The sequence below is a fragment of the Nelumbo lutea genome, chromosome 1 (assembly GCF_056320005.1).
Source record: "Nelumbo lutea isolate HS-2025 chromosome 1, American lotus-T2T, whole genome shotgun sequence".
Lineage (NCBI taxonomy): Eukaryota > Viridiplantae > Streptophyta > Magnoliopsida > Proteales > Nelumbonaceae > Nelumbo > Nelumbo lutea.
Window position 1 is genome coordinate 137,935,772 of NC_142684.1, and position 20,458 is coordinate 137,956,229.

The 20,458-nt window shown below is 39.4% G+C and overlaps 1 protein-coding gene across 1 annotated transcript; it reads right to left on the bottom strand.

The window, feature by feature from the left end:
- Positions 1-5,436: 5,436 nt before the first annotated feature.
- Positions 5,437-10,031, bottom strand: SCPL31 (serine carboxypeptidase-like 31). The gene is made up of 10 exons (XM_088964727.1): positions 9,670-10,031; positions 8,773-8,880; positions 8,498-8,593; positions 8,170-8,262; positions 7,976-8,058; positions 7,410-7,697; positions 6,952-7,082; positions 6,678-6,773; positions 6,478-6,583; positions 5,437-5,743 (listed from the first exon to the last, which is right to left on the bottom strand). The coding sequence occupies exons 1-10, from the start codon at positions 9,953-9,955 to the stop codon at positions 5,597-5,599; spliced, it is 1,434 nt and encodes a 477-aa protein (XP_088820853.1). The 5' UTR covers positions 9,956-10,031; the 3' UTR covers positions 5,437-5,596.
- Positions 10,032-20,458: the final 10,427 nt, after the last annotated feature.

The window sequence follows — 20,458 nt, forward strand, 5'->3', positions numbered from 1 at the left end:
TTTTATATTTTTAATTTTTTAAATAATTAATAATTATTTATATTCCATATTACTTTTAATATTTTTTTTTATAATACAAGTAACAATAATTAATTTCAACTAGGGTTGGTCATCAAACTGATGAAACCGACCAACCCGCCCAACTCGGTTTTCTAGTTTTTTCAGTTAGCTTTAGTTCAATAACTTCTCAACTCGACCAAATTGGATCAATTTTGCTTTGGACATTTATAAAACAACCAAAATCGAACCAAACTAACCCAACCAACCAAATTCGACCAACTAAGGTTATATATATGTTCCCATTCTTGGTGGAATGGTATTCCTCCATCTGAGAGGATGGTAATTGTCTCCTCCCTTGGGAATGAGATCTCATTCTAGCTGATTCTAATTATGTTTCCCATCTGAACCAAACTAGCCATGGGATAGACTATTCCAATTCCAAGGGATTTTGCTTTCGATTCCAGTTTCGAATGTGAACCAAACGGACCCTAAGAGTCTTTGTTTATTCAAGACACTCTGGACAAATCCTAGAAATACTTTTTTGAGAATTACACTATTCTTAAGTCATATAGAACCAGAACATTAAAAGTCCTAGTGCAACTAGGATTCTTCACCAAAAGTCCCAATTTATTAAAATATCTTCTAGTACTTATCTTAGTGTTACCCAAGCATTTATGAAGTAATCCTAGTTTTATTAGGATTCCATTATTAGGGTTCTAATTCAAATAGACTTCTTAATAAGTGTCATACTTCAACTCCAACTTCTTTGCAATGACACATTCTCCTCTTTATTCTAAAGCATAAGGGGGTGTTCTACAGTGTGGATGAGAAATCGGGTGGTGTGGACTAGTCCATACCAAACCACTATGGCAGGGACCAATAGTAGTGTTCTATATTCCACATCATACCCTTTGATTCCATATATCCCATATACAATTTATAAAGTGATCTACACAATAGATCATAAATGTCTAATTTTGGCATTTTATATGATAAATAAATTGAAAAAGACATCGATAAATTAATATTAATCAATAAATATTAATTTTAACAAAAAATAGTAAAAGAAATGTATTGTATCAAAATAGAGTGTGACAATGTTGTGGACCGACCACATCCACGAGTAGGGGTGTTCATTATATGGTTCAAACCGTAAAACCAAACTAAATTTGCGGTTTGGTTTGCTTTATAACTATAAATGGTTTGGTTCGGTTTGAGAATTTTCTAAAATATGGTTTATAGTTTCGGTTTGGTTTATTGAATTTTATAAACCAAACCAAACCATAAACCGTAAATCGAAATTATATATATAATATGAATATATGATATATAAATGTTGTATATAATATATCTAAATGGAATTTGTAAAATTATAAATATATAATGAACTCTTTATTTTATAACAAAATAATAAATAAAAGTTTTAACTTTTAACTTTTAGGGGAGATATTTGGGCTTTCTAATTGGTTAAGCCCAAAAGAATCATAGAATGGTCCAAAGTCTTCAAACCATATTAGAAACCGCACCAAACCATAATTAAAACGTTTTGGTTTGGTTTGGTTTGTTTTCTATACCAAAATGGTTTGGTTTGGTTTAAAAATTTCTCAAGCCCTATTTATTGGTTTGGTCTGAGATCTTCTCCAAATTGCACTAAATCAGACCGTGAACACCCCTATCCATGAGATATGCATTGCCAAGTTTTTGGGTTGAAGAGGGGGACACAGTCCATGATATATTGTGGACCAGTTCTGTCCACAATCAACCGAACACTGTGACCATCCCGTGGTGTGGACTGAAATGGACCATCCACAAGATGACACAGTTTTAAACACCACCTAAATCCTTTAGGCTGTGTTTACTTTAAAACAAAATGTAGAGAAAGGAAGGAAAAGATAGGATTTTCAAACCAAATAGAGTTTTATGAATCAACTCACTTGCATCAAATCAATGTACATTCTATTACACATTCTATTACATGGTAGTTTGGAATCTTGCTATAGTGGCTAAAATATCACTACACAAATTTTCATCCATATATCAATCATATAAGTGATTCTCCAATGCTTACCGTTGGTTGAGATGCTTTAGGTCCATAATGAACTAAGTCATTTTATATCACGTAATAAATCCCACTCATCAGCTAAACGGCTTATATATATTACTTGAGAACCTTCTATTCATACATAAATATAACTATGTTAAGATGCCTCTTAAACAAAAAGTCTCTTTCATCAATAGAATGATCAATACAAAGATATGGCTTTAAATGATCACATGAAATCAAGTTTCCAATGTTGTCTCAAGCATTAACTCATGAATGGTTATTACCATAACAGAATATCTCGATAATGTTCCTTGCACCTTGTTTGCGGTGTAATTTCATTAATTTGCATCGGTGCAAAAATATGTGAATGCACATGATTTGAGAGAAAATTCTAATTTCTCCTTGTTTTAACTCTTATCTTATCTTGTTTGTTTGTTGTATAAATAAAGTAAAACAAAACCTCAAAAAAATAAAGCGAAAGTCGAAGAAAAAAAATCAACTAGAATTTACTACAAACAAATAGAACCTAATATGAACAACCTTGTGCTAAAATAACACAAGGTGAGATGGTTACACCTTTCTGGAAATTTTCAATTTAAGCAATAAGGCATCCTTGGGAGGAGGAAAAGGAAGACGCCATAGTGTGTACATCACATTGGATTGGAATTTGATTTTCAAGAGACAGGGCTGTCAAAATTTTGACCCAATCGGCCGGTCCGATCTATATGAACAATCCAGATCCAATCTGACCCAAATATAACAAAATAAAAATCCAATTTCCATTTTAATATAAATACCGGATCAGATTAGATCCAATCCAATACAACTAAAATAAAAAATATAAAAAAGAAAAACACCCATTCTACTATGAAATTTCTCCATAGATGATTTGGCTATAAATCTTGGAGTCTGAATTTGAGAGTAGAGTCTGAATTGACATGCATTTTAGAGCAGGCCAAGAGAGGATTTCAGAGCACCTCACTAAAATAAGGCATGCCATGTCAGCATGCCTCTCCTTTCTCCCCCGCATGTTCTCTATTTTGTGTATTTTAATTTTTAAAATTAAACAAAATAACTTAAGTAGACAATCATCCTTAAGACTTCCATTTCTCCTCGTTAACTCACCATTACCTTTCTAACACACCCCCCACCCCCCCCCCAAGACCCCCCAAACAGGGGTAAAGGTGGGATTCAACCCAAAGTCCTTGCTACAACTAGCAAGAGACCTTACCAACAAAACAAGCTAGTAGGCACCTTCGCCATTTTGCAATACCCACAACGCCCATAATGGATCTATGGACATCAAATGGTCAATTTCCTAAGGTTATGTTTGGTTGCAAAGCAAATTTATTTGCACTGATGCAAAGCTATGATGGTGCAAATGATTTTAATGCAAATTATGATTTATTTTTATTTTAAAATTTATTTTATTTTTTTAATTGTAGTACAAATGAAGTAAAATAAGACCTAAAACAGATAAAGTGAAACCTAAAACAAAATTAAACCAGAATTTGCATTATTTTCATTTGCAATCCCAAGCATTTTTACTAGTGCAAATAAAATTGCACTACAACCAAACACAACCTAAGGCTCAGTTTGGAAGGACTACAAATACAAATATGTTTAGTACAAATATGTTTTTGATGATAACAAACTTATTAACAATACTAATGCTTTGCTATACAAATGTGCAGCTATATCAAATGATTCCCTCAAAAGGACTATCCAATAAATGCAAATTGACTCTTATTGACAAAAAATTAAGATCTAGAGTCTACAATGTATTTAGATTTTATTAGGACTTGATGTAAGTCAAATGACAAGATGTACTACGTATATGGGCTAAACCTAAACCTATTTCGGTTTTACCACAATTATAGAGACCAATTGTTAAGCTAGAAAATTTTCTTAAGCTCTTTTTGGACTCAATACTAAACTTAACTACGAAAAATCTAAGTATTTAAACATAAGAAATTGACTCCAAAACCATAGAAGTCACCTACTTAATGTTTTAAGGTTATGACATACTCAATAGTCAATTATCTATGACAATTGAGACTGGTGTCACTTAGTAGTCAACAACCCACCTATGATAGTCAAGCCTGGTGTCACACTAGTTTTAACTAGTAACCAGTTATCCAATAGACAGTAATCAAGTAAGAAAGAGGTAGTAGTCAACTACCAAAGAAGAAAGATCCCCTCCTATAAGTAGTTGTTGACTACTTGGTCCTATTATTCTACTACCTACTTTTAACAAGATGAAGCAATTGACTACATGGTTGTGATAGTTGATTACTTCACAAAAAAAAAAAATCAACTGTATAAAAGGTCAACAGCTAATTTTTCTTTTAGTAGCTTTCAATGTTGTTAAAAACATGTTCTGAGTGTTTTTTAGAGTGGATTGTTCCTCTCCAAATGGCTCAATAACACTCATTTGCTGTCTAAGCTTGATTCATATTATATATACATGACTTTGGGCCAGAGAATTCAAAGGAGAAAATTAAGCAAAAATTTGAAGAAAAAAGAAAGCAAAAAGTCAGAGAAGAAAAAAAATGCAAAGAAATTATGACCTAGAAATAAGAGAGCAAAAAGCCATATTACCCATGAGTTATTATTATACCTAATTACCAAATAGCCTTTTTGAGTTGATTTTCCAATCAATTCAACATGGCCCGTTAATTAAATTAAAGGTGAACGATTCACTTGCCATTTTAGTTAGAAAATACTTTAAATCGAATATTGTCGAGTGGTTCTGGAATCTAAGAGCTAGCATAGGGTTGTCAAACATTAGTACACCACTCATATTTGAAGTGGTTCTGGAATCCCAGCTGGGCCCATCTTGTCGCTCTCATCTCATCTGAGAGCAGAAGAAGCACACTCGATCCTTCTTTATCATTTTATTAAGTACTAGGGCGTAGGGGTAGTAGGGCCCCTCGCGTGAATTCATTGAGACCACTTTTCTGCTGTCTATCGTCACCCAAGAATCACTCAATATATGCCCTGACTTCTCTTTAATTGTGTCTGGGACCGGGGCGGGGCGAGGTGTCCCAATTCGTTGGCTTTGGAAGCATAAATTATGGTTTGTACTAATAGCGTTGCAGCGTACACACAACCCACCTATCTGCCTATCTCATTATTCTTTGGTTTTATTAAGCGCTTTCTAAACTCTAAAAGTGTTTTGTGTTAAAAATCAAAAGTTAAAAAAGAAAGAATATTTCCTGTACGTGAAATTTATTACTCTCATTTGAATAGAATTTGGCCTTGGTAAAAAAGTCGTAGTAGGTAGCTACTAGCATCGATACGACATCTTAGCTCCAATGTAGGGGTGGACTGAACTATAAAACTAAAATATAATTAGATAACTCAGCAAATTAAACTATAAACCAGCCGTACAAAAGCATTTTTTCCTTATTATAAATTATTTCCTAATTAAGCATGTTTACATTTATTATCTAACAATCAAAATCCTAAGATGGATCATCAGTTCAGAGCAAAAATGAAAGAAGACGTTCTCCGGCCAGCTGGCTAGTTATTGTCAACTTGTTGTGCAGTTTATGGTTCAGACGGTGGAGAACCTCCGGCGAGAAAAGACGCAAAAAAGGACAAGGAATTGCTGGGTTTGAAAACCGGCACGGCGTGACCAGCCCCTCTAAATGTTGCAAATGTAAGTCCCTTGTATTCTTGGAACCAACCACTGACCTGCTCACATGCATTATAAAGTTGAAACTATATAATATATTATTATATCAGGAATCCTTCCCATTCCCATATAGTATAATAGTAATGAGAGAAAGGATTAGCTCATGAATTCTGTCTTACTAGTGCCATCAATGCTCCACACTAGCCATACATATACATGCAAGTCATGAGAGATTAAGTGATTACTCACTTTATTTATGGCTGGTGTGGAGCAAAATGTTTAGTCCCACTCCCACGTATAGTTTCATATATATTTAGCTAATTAATCCTTTTTATTTCTATGGTTATATACAAGGTGGTGTTTGGTATTTGCAGAGCAGTCCAAACTCCAAAGGTATCTACCTAAGCACCACATTGACATTTTGGTTTTATCGAGTTAAAATCATGTTTGGTTGGACTAGTTCAACTTAAGACATTAATTTCCTGCTGGGCACTGCATTCTACTTTGTGCCCAAAACAAATTTTTTACCCAATTGTACCTTGGACTGGACCTACCTATAAGAGATGATTGATAGTCCTTGAACCGGTTAGTGAACCGGTCCAACCAAAACTATATATGATCCTCATCGACACAAACTGACCTGAATGAATGGTGTGATAATTAACCATGCATCCAAACCAACTGGGTATCTTTTAATTTGGGGTCTACCCATAGAAATAAATTAATTGATATTGAGACACATGACTAGTTAGCTTCTTTAGTGCAAATTGTCATCATCATCACATGAGATTACCTCCTTCTCGTGGTACCAAGGTCTCCATGCCCTAGTGATGGGTAGTCCCAAAGATATCAAACTGTATCTTGTGGACAATACAGGAACTCTTCCGTCCGTGTCTCCACTGTGCCAAAACAAGGATGATGAGGGAAGAAGTAAGTCCTGAAACGACGCTAGCTAGCTAGCTGATTATTTATTGTTGTAAAAGAAGAATGTACCTGTAGACCCATATTCTAAGTCCTGCTCCAATGAGCTTCTTGTATATAGGCAGAACAGAAGGCTTCGAGTCTGACCATCCAATGAATATATCATTGCTGCACCAGCACCCATAAACAGTTTCAGTACTTAACTTCCTGAGAATCCTACATTTCTAGGGTCACTGTAAAGGTCAATGCCTCTCTACTTTCCATGATACATGCATGAAGTAATCGCAAACAAGAAATGAGAGAGAGAGAGAGAGAGAGAGAGAGAGAGAGAGAGAGAGAGAATAACTTGCAGATGCTCCAGTTCTTGAGGATATGACCATCACTGACATGGAGAGCCTTCTGAACATCGGGTCTGTTGTAGAAAGTTTCTGCATATTTGTCAAGGCATGGGTCGTAACCACCCATGATCCTTGGCATCTGTTAAAAACAAGTTCATTATCATAGTGTTAAAATTTTAGAAATACCCAACAGTCTAACCACATTTTATGAGAAAACCCAGCCTCTGTCGATTATGTGAGTTAAGGTCTTGGGCATCACTTTTACACAACAGGTCTGAAAAATTGGTAGCATGAGGTGTAAAGCGATGAATCTACAATCTGCTGCTCTCCATGACTCCAACAGACAGCAATTGATGAGCAGATTGCAGATGTAACTAACATTGCTTTAGTATAAAATAATGCTAAAAGTATTCTGTATGGGCCAAGGATAAGAAAATTCAAATTAATAAAAAAAAATTCTACTAACCATCTTAGATATGGGTTTGAACATGACTTGCACTGAATTATCATCTGAACCTGTCGAAATATTTTTGCACACAGAGGTATAGAGGCTATAAATATCAATCTCCCTGTACTGCTTGAGTACTTCATCAACAGCCTGGGAGCAATTATCATTGCTCCAAGTATTGTTGCTGTCAAAGTCGCAGGTCTCTTTGATTATTTTGTGGGTTTCATCAGATACCACAGCATGGCTCCAAGCGTAATCCACTAATCCTCGCCAGTCATCAGCATCAGATGTTTCAGGATTACCCAACTGTGATTTGGTCATGATTAATTAATTAGTATATATGAAAAACCATAGCCACCAAACTCTATGATAACAGAGAAGAAATGAAGGATAAACTGATAATTTTAAGTGAAATCGTTGTTAGGAAAACGGAAGTAGTATAAAATTACAGAAGGGTATGCCCATCTGAATATATATATATATATATATATATAAGTTTCATGATTTAATCAAAAGGCAGCAAAATATATTATTAGCTCTTGATATTTCATTGTTTTGTTTCTGGTTGTGAAGTAAAGCCGTACCAAGAAACCCTTGAGATCAATATACAGATGAGGATCCTTGTTCATATCATAAATGAGCTCGGCCAACTCTGGGACATATTTTCCTGTTCATTCAAGCCATACCAAGAAACTGTATATAGGTAATTATGACTAAGGACATATGGTTCAAATAAAATGGATTCAGTAGTGAACTAGGAAATGAAGGTGGAAATTACCTGCATAGCTCTCCCCAGCAATATAAAAGCTTCTTCTTCTATATGATGGAAATTTTAAGAACCACTCGTGCAGGAAAGCATAAGTATCTTTTGCTGATAATGGTGGGTCCATATAAAAGGCAAAGCATCAAGATTCAGAAAAATAAGATTCATAATCATATTGATCAAAAGTGGCTGAATAAGACTGCTACAATTCTATATGTACAACAGATCGATGTGTACACAAATTTAATTACAAGCATGTATATATGTAATGGATGATGGGAACTGTTTCTGGGAACCCATAAAAATGTATGTCACATACATGTGCAGGCAGCTCTGTACTCACCTGTAAAGTCATCCCCCAGGATTTTATAATCAGTAGTTGTGTTTGAGTATGAAAAGCCAACTCCAACAGGAGATTCCAAGAATAACATATTTGCTTCTGCATTATGGACCCATTTCAGTATTAATTAGACATGTCAATCTTATGTATGCATGATGAGTGTGCATGCATCATGCGTAGTGGAAGGATGAACAAATGTGGGAAATATATAATATATGTTATTAATTTATTATATATGCATCTGCTATCTCTGTACATGTTTATGTAGATTTCAGAACCTTTGTTCCATGAATAAGGATTGAGTTTAATCCCACGTCCATCTGTATCCACAATGAAAGGACCAATTTCTTGGGTTGCTCCGTATCCCACAGAAGAACACCCTGGACCTGAAACATGAAACAAGTTAAATGAATGCATGTCACCTAACAGAAGAGCAACAGTTTCAGCTCAAGATGATGCAGTAATCCCATGAAACAACTTGACCAGGAGTTGTAAATGAAAAAGGGTGTATTATCCACCAGAAAGAAAAGAAATGAAGTTGTAATATATATTATTTTCTTCTATCAACTTCTATTAATTAAATATCAAAAGTTCATATGCTTGATACAGGGGGTTGTCCATGGACTGGCCAACAGGAAATAAGTGATATATTCTCCCTCAGCCTACCATTTGCAGACAATCAATATACCCTTTTTCCATGCTGAGGCTTCTTTAAGTTTTATTGATGTCCTTTCTATGCTACAGAGGTGTCCTTTACCCTTTTTCTTTCTATGTTTTGAATGATTAAACTACCCATTCAATGTGATGCTGACTGTAGTACTGTTTATGCTATATATATATATAGTATATACAACCAAAACCTGAAAGTTGAAACTCGCCTACCAAAAGTTGGTCAAGACTCATGACGTTTGTCGAAATTTGCCTATACAAACTGTACTACTAGGCTTCAGAACCTGCAGCTCATAGAGTTAGACGTGACTACGGTCTCTTTACTTATCAGAGTGAAATCTATTTGATCAGCATCGATCGATCTCCCAAGTCCCAACTTGCAGAGAAAATTCCTCTAACGAGTGGAGACATTTAATCAAGTTGTTTGACTAGCCAATGTAAGTGGTAAAGATGTGGGTAGAGTTCATTATTCGAGTCTGGGCTGCAGAGCTAATAGGCTTACTTACCTCCATTAAGCCACAGCACTAATGGCTTCTCATCAGGACGAACCGAGGCCTCGTAGAACCAGTAAAAGAGGGCCCTCCCATTCTTCTCGTTAACAGTTACATACCCAGCGTAGTGCCGGAACCCTACATCGGCAGGTTGGCCGGGCAAGTCGGTCACGAGATCCTGGCTAGCCAATAAATCCTGGCCGGTAGAATGCCACCATAGTCCATGTCTAGAACCAGAAACAGGTTCCAAAACAAATAACACAGAAAGAAGAAGAACCCCAGTGACAGAACTCATCGTCATCTTGATGAAAATGTACAATTCAATATCTCTGAGATGAGAGAACTCAAAAGCTTCTAATTACATACAACCCTCACACATAATTCAAGATCTCCATGTCTATATATACCCACGTATGTGAGTGAGGAAGGTAAAGGGAAATAAATATAAAAATACAAAGAAATGATTTGTTTCCGTGTATGAAAAAATTTATTTCCAGATTAGACGGCGGATTATTAAAATCATTAACGGTCAAAGAATCCTGCGTGGCAACTTGGCTTTTATTGGCTACGCAAATTGTATGATGGCATCTGATGAGGATTTTAGTCGCTTCATCACAACTTTTTGATAAATAGGTTGCGTGAGTGGAACCTCCATTTTCAGTGTGGGTTGTTGAAATCATATTCATACGAACCCATATTCATGACTTACAGGAATAAAACCCTAAAAGGTTAACAATCAGCTTCCTGGTCCACGCATTATATGCTTAATATAACAACCATCCATCTTTACAGAGAGAGAGAGAGGAACACTTTGAGAGGACTAGGGCCGTTTTGTAACGGCTGAAACTGAAATGGCTGAACTGAATAACTTTTTTCTTTGTCTTTTGGTGGAGAAATAAGTAAATTAAATGATAAAATAAATATCCAATGGTATCCTAATCATACACAACTTCACAATCCAAGTAGGGCTGGTCAATGGACCGGATATTGGTCCAATTAATCCAATCCTGTCCAGTATGAGTCCATTACAAATGGATCAGGTCCAATCCAATCCATGGAATACTTAATTTTGGACCATTCAACCATTCTGGAATGGTCCAATCTAATGTCTGGACCGTCCAAACCGTTCAAATTGGTTGGTTTTAATTTAGATTGGATCCAACCCAATCTGGTCCATTGACACTCATATCTTAGGTGTTAACGGACCAGATATATATTGGTTCAATCTGACCTATAAGTTTAATAGAAATCGGTTATAAATGGAACAGGTTCAATCAAATCCAATAATTATTTTGGACTATTAAGCCAAGTCTGTACAGGTCTAATTCAATATGTCTTACTGGTCCGTTCAATCTATTCAAATTAATTTTAATTCGAATGGATCAAACCCAAACCAGATCCATTAATGAAACCCCTACTTTCAATGAGCTCAATTACCTCTCTCTATTCCATTGAAAGACAAGGCAATTAGTCATGCAGTTCAGCCATTTCAGCTGTTTACATTCGTTAGTGATTGAAGTTGTCAAACAAATAATGCCTTTTAGGTGTAAGGATGAACCTTTCATAACTGGACTCTTTTCCCTATATAAAACCCTATCTTTCCAGGATCTGTGAATGATAATTCCTTCTCGCCATTTTTGTATAAATTTTGTAAAGCCGTCCTCCATAGACCAACATACAAATTAAGAGATACCAGTAAGAAACGCTATATCATCCATTACCTATTGATAATTGCTCTTTAGACAATGTTGGACCTATGAAAGATCATGTAGGTGGCGTTTGGTATTGTGACATTAATTGTGCAAACGATGCAGAGCCATTTCTCAGCCAGGGGCGTTTCCACTTTCTCTATCTGATGTGGTGACTAATAGTGCTTTTTTTCTTGATTTTAAATGTTTTAAATCAAGTACAAACACAACCTAACTCCTTACAGTACCAAACACAATGACAGTGAGTGTAGGGTGAGAAGTTTCAGCTAGAAGCATAAAGCATGCATTGTTTAAAGAAGCATATATTGTTCTTATTTTGGGGGAAAATGAAAGAAACACTGCCATCTTATTGCCTTCTACTCAAACATGTTCTTAAAAATTATACATTAAGGCACGTTCATTTTTTGGTAAATTATTTATCCCGGTAAGTGTTTCCTAGGAAAGATTTACCAGGCAAGTGCATTTACCGATGTTCTTTCATTTCCCATGTAAATAAGGCAATGATCATTTTAGTCATAAAAATCAATTATTAAAAGGGGGTATTTTTGTCCCATTGAAGTGCTGGCAACTTTCTCCCTAGGTGGGAAAGTTATTTAGCCACCTAAGAGATGGGTATCAATTACACGAGTAAGTGGTACCCTGAAAATAAAATTTCCCTAGTCCCCACATAAATCTGAAAAAAAAAGAGAATGGGATTCTTGGTGAATGGGAACCAAAATATCATTGACCAACTTTCCCCTCTCTCAAAATCCAAAAAAAAAAAGAATGCCCCCTAAGAATTATTTTCATATTTTTCTTCTCCATAAACTGTTTTTTTTCTTCATTTTCAATGTGCTAAATCAAGTACAAACACAATCAAAACACTAGCCACAGTACCAAACACCATGATAGTAAGTGTAGCGCAAAATGTTTCAGCTAAAAGCATAAAGCATTGTCTAAGGAAGCATATATTATTCATACTTTTGGGGTAAATGGAAGAAACACTGCCATCTTATTATTGCCTTCTCAAATATGTTCTTAAAAAATTATCAAGGGTTATTTTCATATCTCCTCCTTTAACTGATTTTTTTCCTGATTTTCAATCCTCTAGGCTCCGTTTGTTTGCAATACAAACGTCAAACCGGGGTTTTTATGTACTCCGGTTTGCGTTTGCGAGCATTTGTTTGAAACGTAAAAAAGTAATAATTATCAAAACAAAAATACATTTTCTGACACTTTTATACTCTAAAAAGAGAGCATTACTGTACCTATTTTTTTGGATACAATTTTGTGTTTATTAATTTGATAATTAACTTTTTGACCAAAGTTGAGGCATTGGAGCATAAGATAGTTTGAGCATTTAATGATAGGCCCACACCTTTGCACCGATTTCAAACAAACATGATGAATGCAAAAACGGTTTAAAATGTGAATTGTATTTGCATTCATGAACCGAAAAATGGGTAAATATATAGTATACATATTTGCATTTGCATTGCAAACAAACGCAGCCCTAAGTATAAACACAATCAAAACACTTGCCACAATACCAAACACCATGATAGTGAGTGAAGGGTGAAAAGTTTCAGCTAGAAGCATAAAGCATTTCTTAGAGAAGCCTATATTATTCATTTTTGTTTTGGAAAATGTAAAAACACTACCACCTTATTGCCTTCTCCTCAAACATGTTCCTAAAAGTTATTAAGGAATATTATTTTCATATCTCCTCAAACTGATTTTATTCTGATTTTCTATACTTTAAATCAAGTACAAACATAATCAAAACACTGGCCATAATACCAAACACCATGATAGTGAGTGTAGGGCGAAAAGTTTCAGCTAGAAAAATAAAGCATCTCTTAGAGAATCATATTTCCCATATTTTTTTGGGAAAATGAAAGAAACACTGCCATCTTATTGCCTTCTCCTCAAACATGCTCTTAAAAAATTATTAAGGGTTATCTTCATATCTCCTTCTCTTCAAACTGATTTTTTTTTTTTTCTGATTTTCAATGCTCTAAATCAAATACAATTAAAACACTCACCACAATACCAAACACCATGATAGTGAGTGTAGGGCGAAAAGTTTCAGCTAGAAGCATAAAGCATTATTTAGAGAAGCATAATGCTCATAGTTTTTGGAAAAAATGAAAGAAACACTACCATCTTATTGCCTTCTCCTCAAACATGATCTTAAAAAATTATTAAGGGTTATTTTCAGATCTCCTTTCCTGACTCATCCAAATCTGATAATGCTCACTTTTTATTAGTTTTAACAGAGTAGATATATTTTTTTGGTATAGTCAAGAAAAGATAACTAAGACTGATATATATACTAATTAATTGGTAATCAAGAAAAGATATAGACGATATGCTATACTACTACGTATACACATAAATAACAGATTGATGAATATATACTTATTATATACCTAAGTAATGGGAGAAGAGAAGCTTTTGGCTGGTCAAAATACACTTTTTAAGCATGACAAATTGGTCTTGGATTATTTTCTTTTACTTTATCATCAGTATGACTAACTAACCAAAAATCTATGTGAAAGCCTTCCTTAGGTTCCTTTTCATTTTTTTTTAATTTTTTTTGTCGTAGGCTTTACGTGTAAAAATTAAAAAAAAAAAAATCCAATGTGACCCGACAGCCTTCAAACTAATGTATCTCTGAACTTTGACTTTTTATGAACGGATTCATGATGGTGATGGAGGTATAAAGGATGTGGTAAAAGGATGGCCCACCGCAAATGCTCCAAAGCCAAAGGGATGTTGAAGCATCATCCATCTATTGGTTTGCACTCGTGGATCATCATCCATCACTTGAGTGTGATGTGCCGTGACCCAAGGGATTTTCTACTGTCTAGGTAAGATTTGGATGGCCAAAAATAAAAGATGAACCAACAATCACTAGAGAGAGGTCAATACAATAAGGAAGAGTTAGGGCTATGAAATGGGCTGAGTAGTAGGGATATGGCCCATCCAATAGTGCTTATGATCATCTCTTCGATCTGATAACTAGATGATAGGCCATGTATTAGATTGGGATATGACCCCACAACAAGACAAAACTAGTTCCTTTGAATTGGGTATTTGGGATTTTTTTTTTCCTTTTTGCGTAGGGAGTAGGGACCTAGAATGGATTTTATTAAAACAGAGCCACTTAAGGCCAGAATACCACCAGCATTCAGCAATATAAAATTAAGGCGGGAAGATCGCCTGGTAAGTACAGCTGAGGAAAGACCCTATCCAAGGGTGGTTTGGGTTATTGGAGAAGAAATTACATTTTGAGGACCCCTAGTTGTTGGGCACAGAATGAGCCAAGGTGTTGTAATTTCTGCTCCAACGTCCTCAAGGAGTGGATGTCTTGAAAGAGGGCCTGATCATAAGGGAATCTATTTGCATTCTCCACTAGAGAAGCTCGATTATCTCCTTGGCATCAGACATGATTGAAATACTCTCAAAGCACGGACTTGACAAGGACAATCTTTCCAAAAGCCAGTCTTATGGCGCGCTCTAATTTACTAACAGCTTCCCGAAAACCGCCCTGATAATTAAGCCAAAATCACATAGGCTCCGTAGCAATCCTTCTTGAAGGAGCCTCAAAAGTCAAAACCATGGAGGATTCTTTTCAGCTCCAAGAAAATCTGTGTTTAGCATTAGACAGGTGATTGTGCGCAATCTGGTCGGTCTTAGTTATCAACGGCCTTGCCTCTGAACGGAGCTACAGGGAACCTGAAACGAAGAAGATGGGGGAACTCCGTAGGGAATCCGGTGAGATTGCTCTGAAGATCAAATTAGTATTCTCTCAAAGGAAAGATAAAACCAGATGGCGCAAAGTTCACATACCTTGTTCTTGGGGGGTAGGGAGCCTTTTATAATCACTTCGCGCACTCACTCCGAGGCTTCTGTCAGGTCGGGTATGATTACTTTTGTGCTCTACCAGTTTGGGTGTCATCCCCTCTGCTGGGACAGAACCGCCACTGCTCCTTGTTGGAGCCGTCTCTATAACTAGAGATGGCGGTGGCAGGTGGCCGTTTGAAGTGTGGCTGTCAAGTGTCAGATCCCAAGTCAGTCAGGTGTGCCGCCCCTAGATACAAACTTCCTCGGTGTCAGGCATGGTATGATTGTTTAGTTCGGCGTCCTGGAGGCGAAGTGCTGGAGTGGTGAGCGAGGTGAAGTCTTGAGTTCGGATAGAGGTGTGCCCCGAACTATCATGGGGTAGGCCAGTTCAGGTTATTGCCCTTTGTGTTTGGCTCGGGGCCTAAGGAAGAGTTCGAGCTCCTTGTAGGGAGTTCGGGCTCCTAGTAGGGAGTTCGAACTGCTGGCAGGGAGTTCAAACCACTGGTAGGGAGTTCAGACCGCTGGTTCCTCCTTTTGGTGCTCGCGCCTTTGGTGCGCTGTTGTGCCGAATTGTTGCCTTTGCCACGTGTTGCATAATTACGAGGTCGGGCCAAATCTTCCTTCATCAATTGCCCTCCACTCCTCGTGCTAAGGGTCTTGACCTGGCATGGGGAGTTCATGAGGTGGCAGGTGGATTTGTCCCGTACATCGAATTTCGATAGTGCGAGGTGCGTTGTCAGGGTTCTTTGGGTTTCTCGAGCGCCCAAAAGGCAGGAGATGTGCCGACCTGCCTACAAATACTGATAGATGTGGCAGCGCGTGCTTATTTCAAATTTCAAAAAAGCGCGCCACTAGGAGACGTGACAGCGGGTCTTTTCGAATTTGAAAAAACGCGCCGCTGCCGTTTGTAATGTGAGGAGACGTGTGCTGGTGTTCTGTCAGTCTCAGAAAGACATGAACCGTCGTTCTGTCAGTTTTAGAAAGACGTCCACCGGCATTTTGTCAATTTCAGAAAGACGTGCGCCGGTGACTGGAATCCACCTTTTTTCCTTGATGTCTAGCTCAAATAGCTCAGACTGTTCTTCAAGTGAGTCTGATGCAGGTTCTACGAATCGAGTTGCATCCCCTGATGGCCTTAGTGAACCTGAGGTAGAACTTGAGGAAGAGTTTGAGCCCGTAGGCCGAGCCGCCTCGGGCAGTTTGGCGTCTACCTCTCATCGAGGTCAGATGTTAGACAGGTTTGGTTCCTCGACCATGACGCCTGAGGGGCTCCAATCCCTTATTACCTATTACAACTTTCCTGGGGAGTACGCCTACTTCATACATTCAGGTAGCTTTCCCTGGGAATTGTGATACTCCAGGAGCAGCTCGCTGCGGGGCTGCGACTGCCTTTCCACCCCCTTCTCGTCGAGGTCATGAATCACTTCGGCGTTACTGTCGGCCAGCTTCACCCGAACTCCATTTGTAACTTAGTGGAGACAATCTCCCTATTTTGCAAACAGGGCTTTCCTTTAGACTTGGAGATATTTTCTTCTATTTTAATGCTTAAGATACAAGCGGGTCCCCTTCCCGGGCATAGGTGGGCATATTACCTGTCTCTTCGCCTGGGTTTTAAGCTCTTACATGAACTTCCCAAAAAGGTCCCGGCATGGAAGCGGGACTACTTTGGGGTGCGAAGTGTATTAGAGTGGCCGTCTCAGACCGGGTGGGGGATGGCCGCCCCTGACTCCGGTGTTCTGCTTGATAAAGAGACGATGAAGGGCCTTCGACAATGGGACAGCTAGGGCTAAAATGCCATCAGTATTTGATGGAGGCCAAGCTCATTGCGGCCAGCCTGAGTTCGGGTAGGTTCCTTGCTCAGAGGTTTCTTGTTTTGCTTTGTTCTTTCATTTTTTTCTGATGCCGAACTCTTTTTTGCAGGTGTGATGAACTCAGAAAGAACTCGTGGTGGGCACCTGTTTCAAGGCATGAAGAGGAGGAAGCGAGTCGCCAAGCAAACTCGTGCCAAGCTGCCCCCAGATGCGGAGCCTCAGGTACTAGACTAACCATCAGAGGATCCGCCCAGGGAGCCTGAGGTGGATCCTCCAATGCAAGAAGCGGCAGGGGCCCCTTATGCCGAGACTACTCAAATGGGGGCTCTCGCCTACTCTAGTGCTCCCGCTTACTCTAGGTCCGCTTATACGCGAGCTGGACCCTCAGGCTCGGGAGCCCAAGGGGAATTCAAGAGTGTGTTGTCGTTGAACTACGCTCTTCAAAAGAGTAGGGAGGCCACCTTCCCCGAGAAGGTCGCGGCGTGGACCGATCTTCCTTTGAACCAGGTCGCCTGTCGTGCTACCACTCATGCTATGGTGGTGAGTCAGATTTCTTGTCAGGCTTCTTTGCTTTTGTCCCTCTTGCTGTCGTTCTCTTACTCACTTGTTCTTTCCTTTTGGTAAGTGAACTCTTCTATCCATGCCTTGGAGGCCCAAGTGGAGAGGAGCTCAAGGCAGGCGCGAGCTACCGAAGAGGCTTTCCGTGCAGCCAAGGTGACTTCCCGATCTGTTGATAATGAGCCAGATTCTGAAGGCAAGGTAGGACCTTCGGGTATTGTTGAAGTGGCTTCTGATAATGAAGAAGTAGCTCCTGGCCTGTGAAATGTAATTTTTTTTTTGAAATGTAAACTCCCTTATATTGAAATGGAATCACTTTTCTTTTGGTTAAGTGTTGGTTGATCTCTCCCAAATTGACCGTATTTGCCGAACTGATCATATGCCCGATTTGTTTCTTGCCCGGGTTACTGCACTTGCATGACCTGATTTGATGTTTAATACTTCAAGTCTCCGCTTCATTTGAGCCTTTGGCTGACACTTTTCTTTGCTTGCCTATGCCGAGGTTCCTTCGTTAGCTCGGCATCCTAGCCCTTGGACTCTAATAGCGATTTTGTCCACTTCTCTTGGCGGTCTATAGGTAGTATTGCCTTAAGTTGACGATGTTCCACGCTCAGGGTACTTGTTTGCCCTCTAAAGTTTTGAGCTCGTATGCCCCCTCGAGCACTCTCCTTACTCTATAGGACCCTTCCCAATTTGGTCCAAGTTTGCCCACGCCGGGTTCGGGCACCATGATCTTACGGAGAACCAGGTCGCCGACGCGGAAGCTCCACTTCTTTACTCTGGCATTGTAGTACCGAGCTACTTTTTGCTGGTAGGCCGCTATCCGGATGTGCGCGAGGTCTCTTACCTCATCCAGTAGGTCGAGATTAGTGCGTAACTCATCTCCGTTTGTCTGATCGTCATATGCTTCTAGTCACAGTGTAGGTATTTCGATTTCCACTGGGATTACCACTTCAGTGTCGTAGGTGAGGTTAAAGGGAGTCTCTCCCGTGGTGGTTTTTCTCGTAGTTCGGTCAGCCCATAAAACACTAGGTAACTCGTCCGCTCATAACCCTTTACTCGGTCTAGTCGTGCTTTTAGTCCGCGGAGGATGGCTCTGTTCATTACTTTTGTCTGACTGTTTGCCCGCGGGTGTGCGACCAATGTGAAGTTCTGATGAATTCCCATATTTTGTCACCATTCTTGGAACTTGATATCCCCGAGGTAGCCCGAAGCGACATACTATGTTCTTCCAAAAGAAGTTATGTATGTTTCAGGCTGTAACTGTTGCCAGAGGTTCAACTTCTATCCACTTTGTAAAGTAATCTACTACCACCACTAGGAACTTTCTCCCACCTGTTGCTGGCGGGAATGGCCCCAGGAGGTCGATGCCCCATTGTGCAAAGGGCCATGGACTATGAGGTACTTGAGGTTGGCAGCAGGCTGGTGGTGGATATTGGCATGCTTCTGACACTTGTAGCATTTTCTAAGGAGCTCAAAAACTTCTGCCTTCATCATTGGCCAGTAGTATCCTTGTTGAAGTGCCTTTTGGGTGAGGGCTCTGCCCCCAGTGTCCGCCGCATAGACCTTCATGAGTGTCACGGAGTACGAGCTCGGCTTCGGCAGGTCACAAGCAACACAAGTAGGGGAGCGTGTAGGACCGTCGGTACAACCGTTCGTCTATTTATGATGAATTTGTCTACCTGGCGCTGCACCCTCATGGCTGCATTGCAGTCCGCAGGGAGGGTTCCATCTAGCAAGAAGCTCGCGAGTGGGTCGATCCAGCTTGGCTCTGCTTCAAGGACGGGAGCGACATCTTTTGCCCCACCAAGAATGCTAGGCCGAGGTAAGTCCTCTATGTACACGGTTCTCATGGTGTTGTGACTCGCGCTGGCTAACCGGGATAGGGCATCAGCCTCAGTGTTCTCTAACCTCGGGATTTGCCTGATGAAGTGTGACTGAAAGTTGAGCAGAGCCTCCTTTACTTTTTCCAAGTAAGCGATCATAGAGAGCTCGCGTGCTTCGTATTTGCTCGTAACCTAGTTGACTACAAGCTGAGAATCACTACAGATAACTATGTGCTTTGCTCTTACCTTTTGCGCTAGGTTCAACCCGACTATCAGTGCCTCATACTCCGCCTTGTTGTTGGATGCCGTGAACTTAAAGCGTAGTAAGTATTCCAAATTCGTGCCACCTGGGCCGCGTAGGACTATTCCAACCCCGCTGCCCTACTGGTTCGAGGAGCCATCTACGTGAAGGATCCAGGGCTCCTCACCCCAGTTCGCGTTTGGCCTAACCGGGAGAGATGCTACACTGGCTGCTTCTTCACGGGGTTCAGACTCTATTGGTTTGGGAGCTCTGGGTTCACCCGAACTAGGGATCTCGGGATCAATCGGCCCAAAGGCTTCGAGGCTAAACGTGCACTCGGCGATAAAATCTACTAAGGCTTGGGCCTTAATGGCAGTTCATGGCTTATACTGGAGGTCGTACTTGCTGAGCTCGATGGCCCACTTCGTCAATCGACCGAAAACCTTGGGTTTGAGTAAGACTTGCCTCAGGGGTTTGTCAGTCAAGACAATGACGGTGTGAGCCTGGAAATATGGGTGGAGTTTCCAAGCTGCAATTACCAGTGCATATGCTAACTTTTCTATCTGCGGGTATCTCGTCTCTACTCCCTATAGAATTTTACTAACATAATTGACCGGCCACTGGACCCAATCTACTTCTTTTATTAGTATCAAACTGACCACTTCGCCGCTTGCCGAGAGGTACAGTTCTAAGACCTCGCCCTCCTCGGGCCTGGCTAAGGTTGGCACAGTAGCGAGGTAGTTCTTTAGCTCATCGAACGTGAGCTGGAAGTCTCGGGTCCATTTGAACCCTTTGCCTTTGATTGCCTTAAAGAAAGGCAGACAACGGTCT

Coding starts and splice junctions, on each gene's coding strand:
- SCPL31 (XM_088964727.1), bottom strand. CDS start 9,955: ATGACGATGAGTTCTGTCACTGGGGTTCTTCTTCTTTCTGTGTTATTT. Junction 8,881..9,669: donor AGTGCTGTGGCTTAATGGAG/GTAAGTAAGCCT, acceptor TTCATGTTTCAG/GTCCAGGGTGTTCTTCTGTG. Junction 8,594..8,772: donor TCCTTATTCATGGAACAAAG/GTTCTGAAATCT, acceptor TCCATAATGCAG/AAGCAAATATGTTATTCTTG.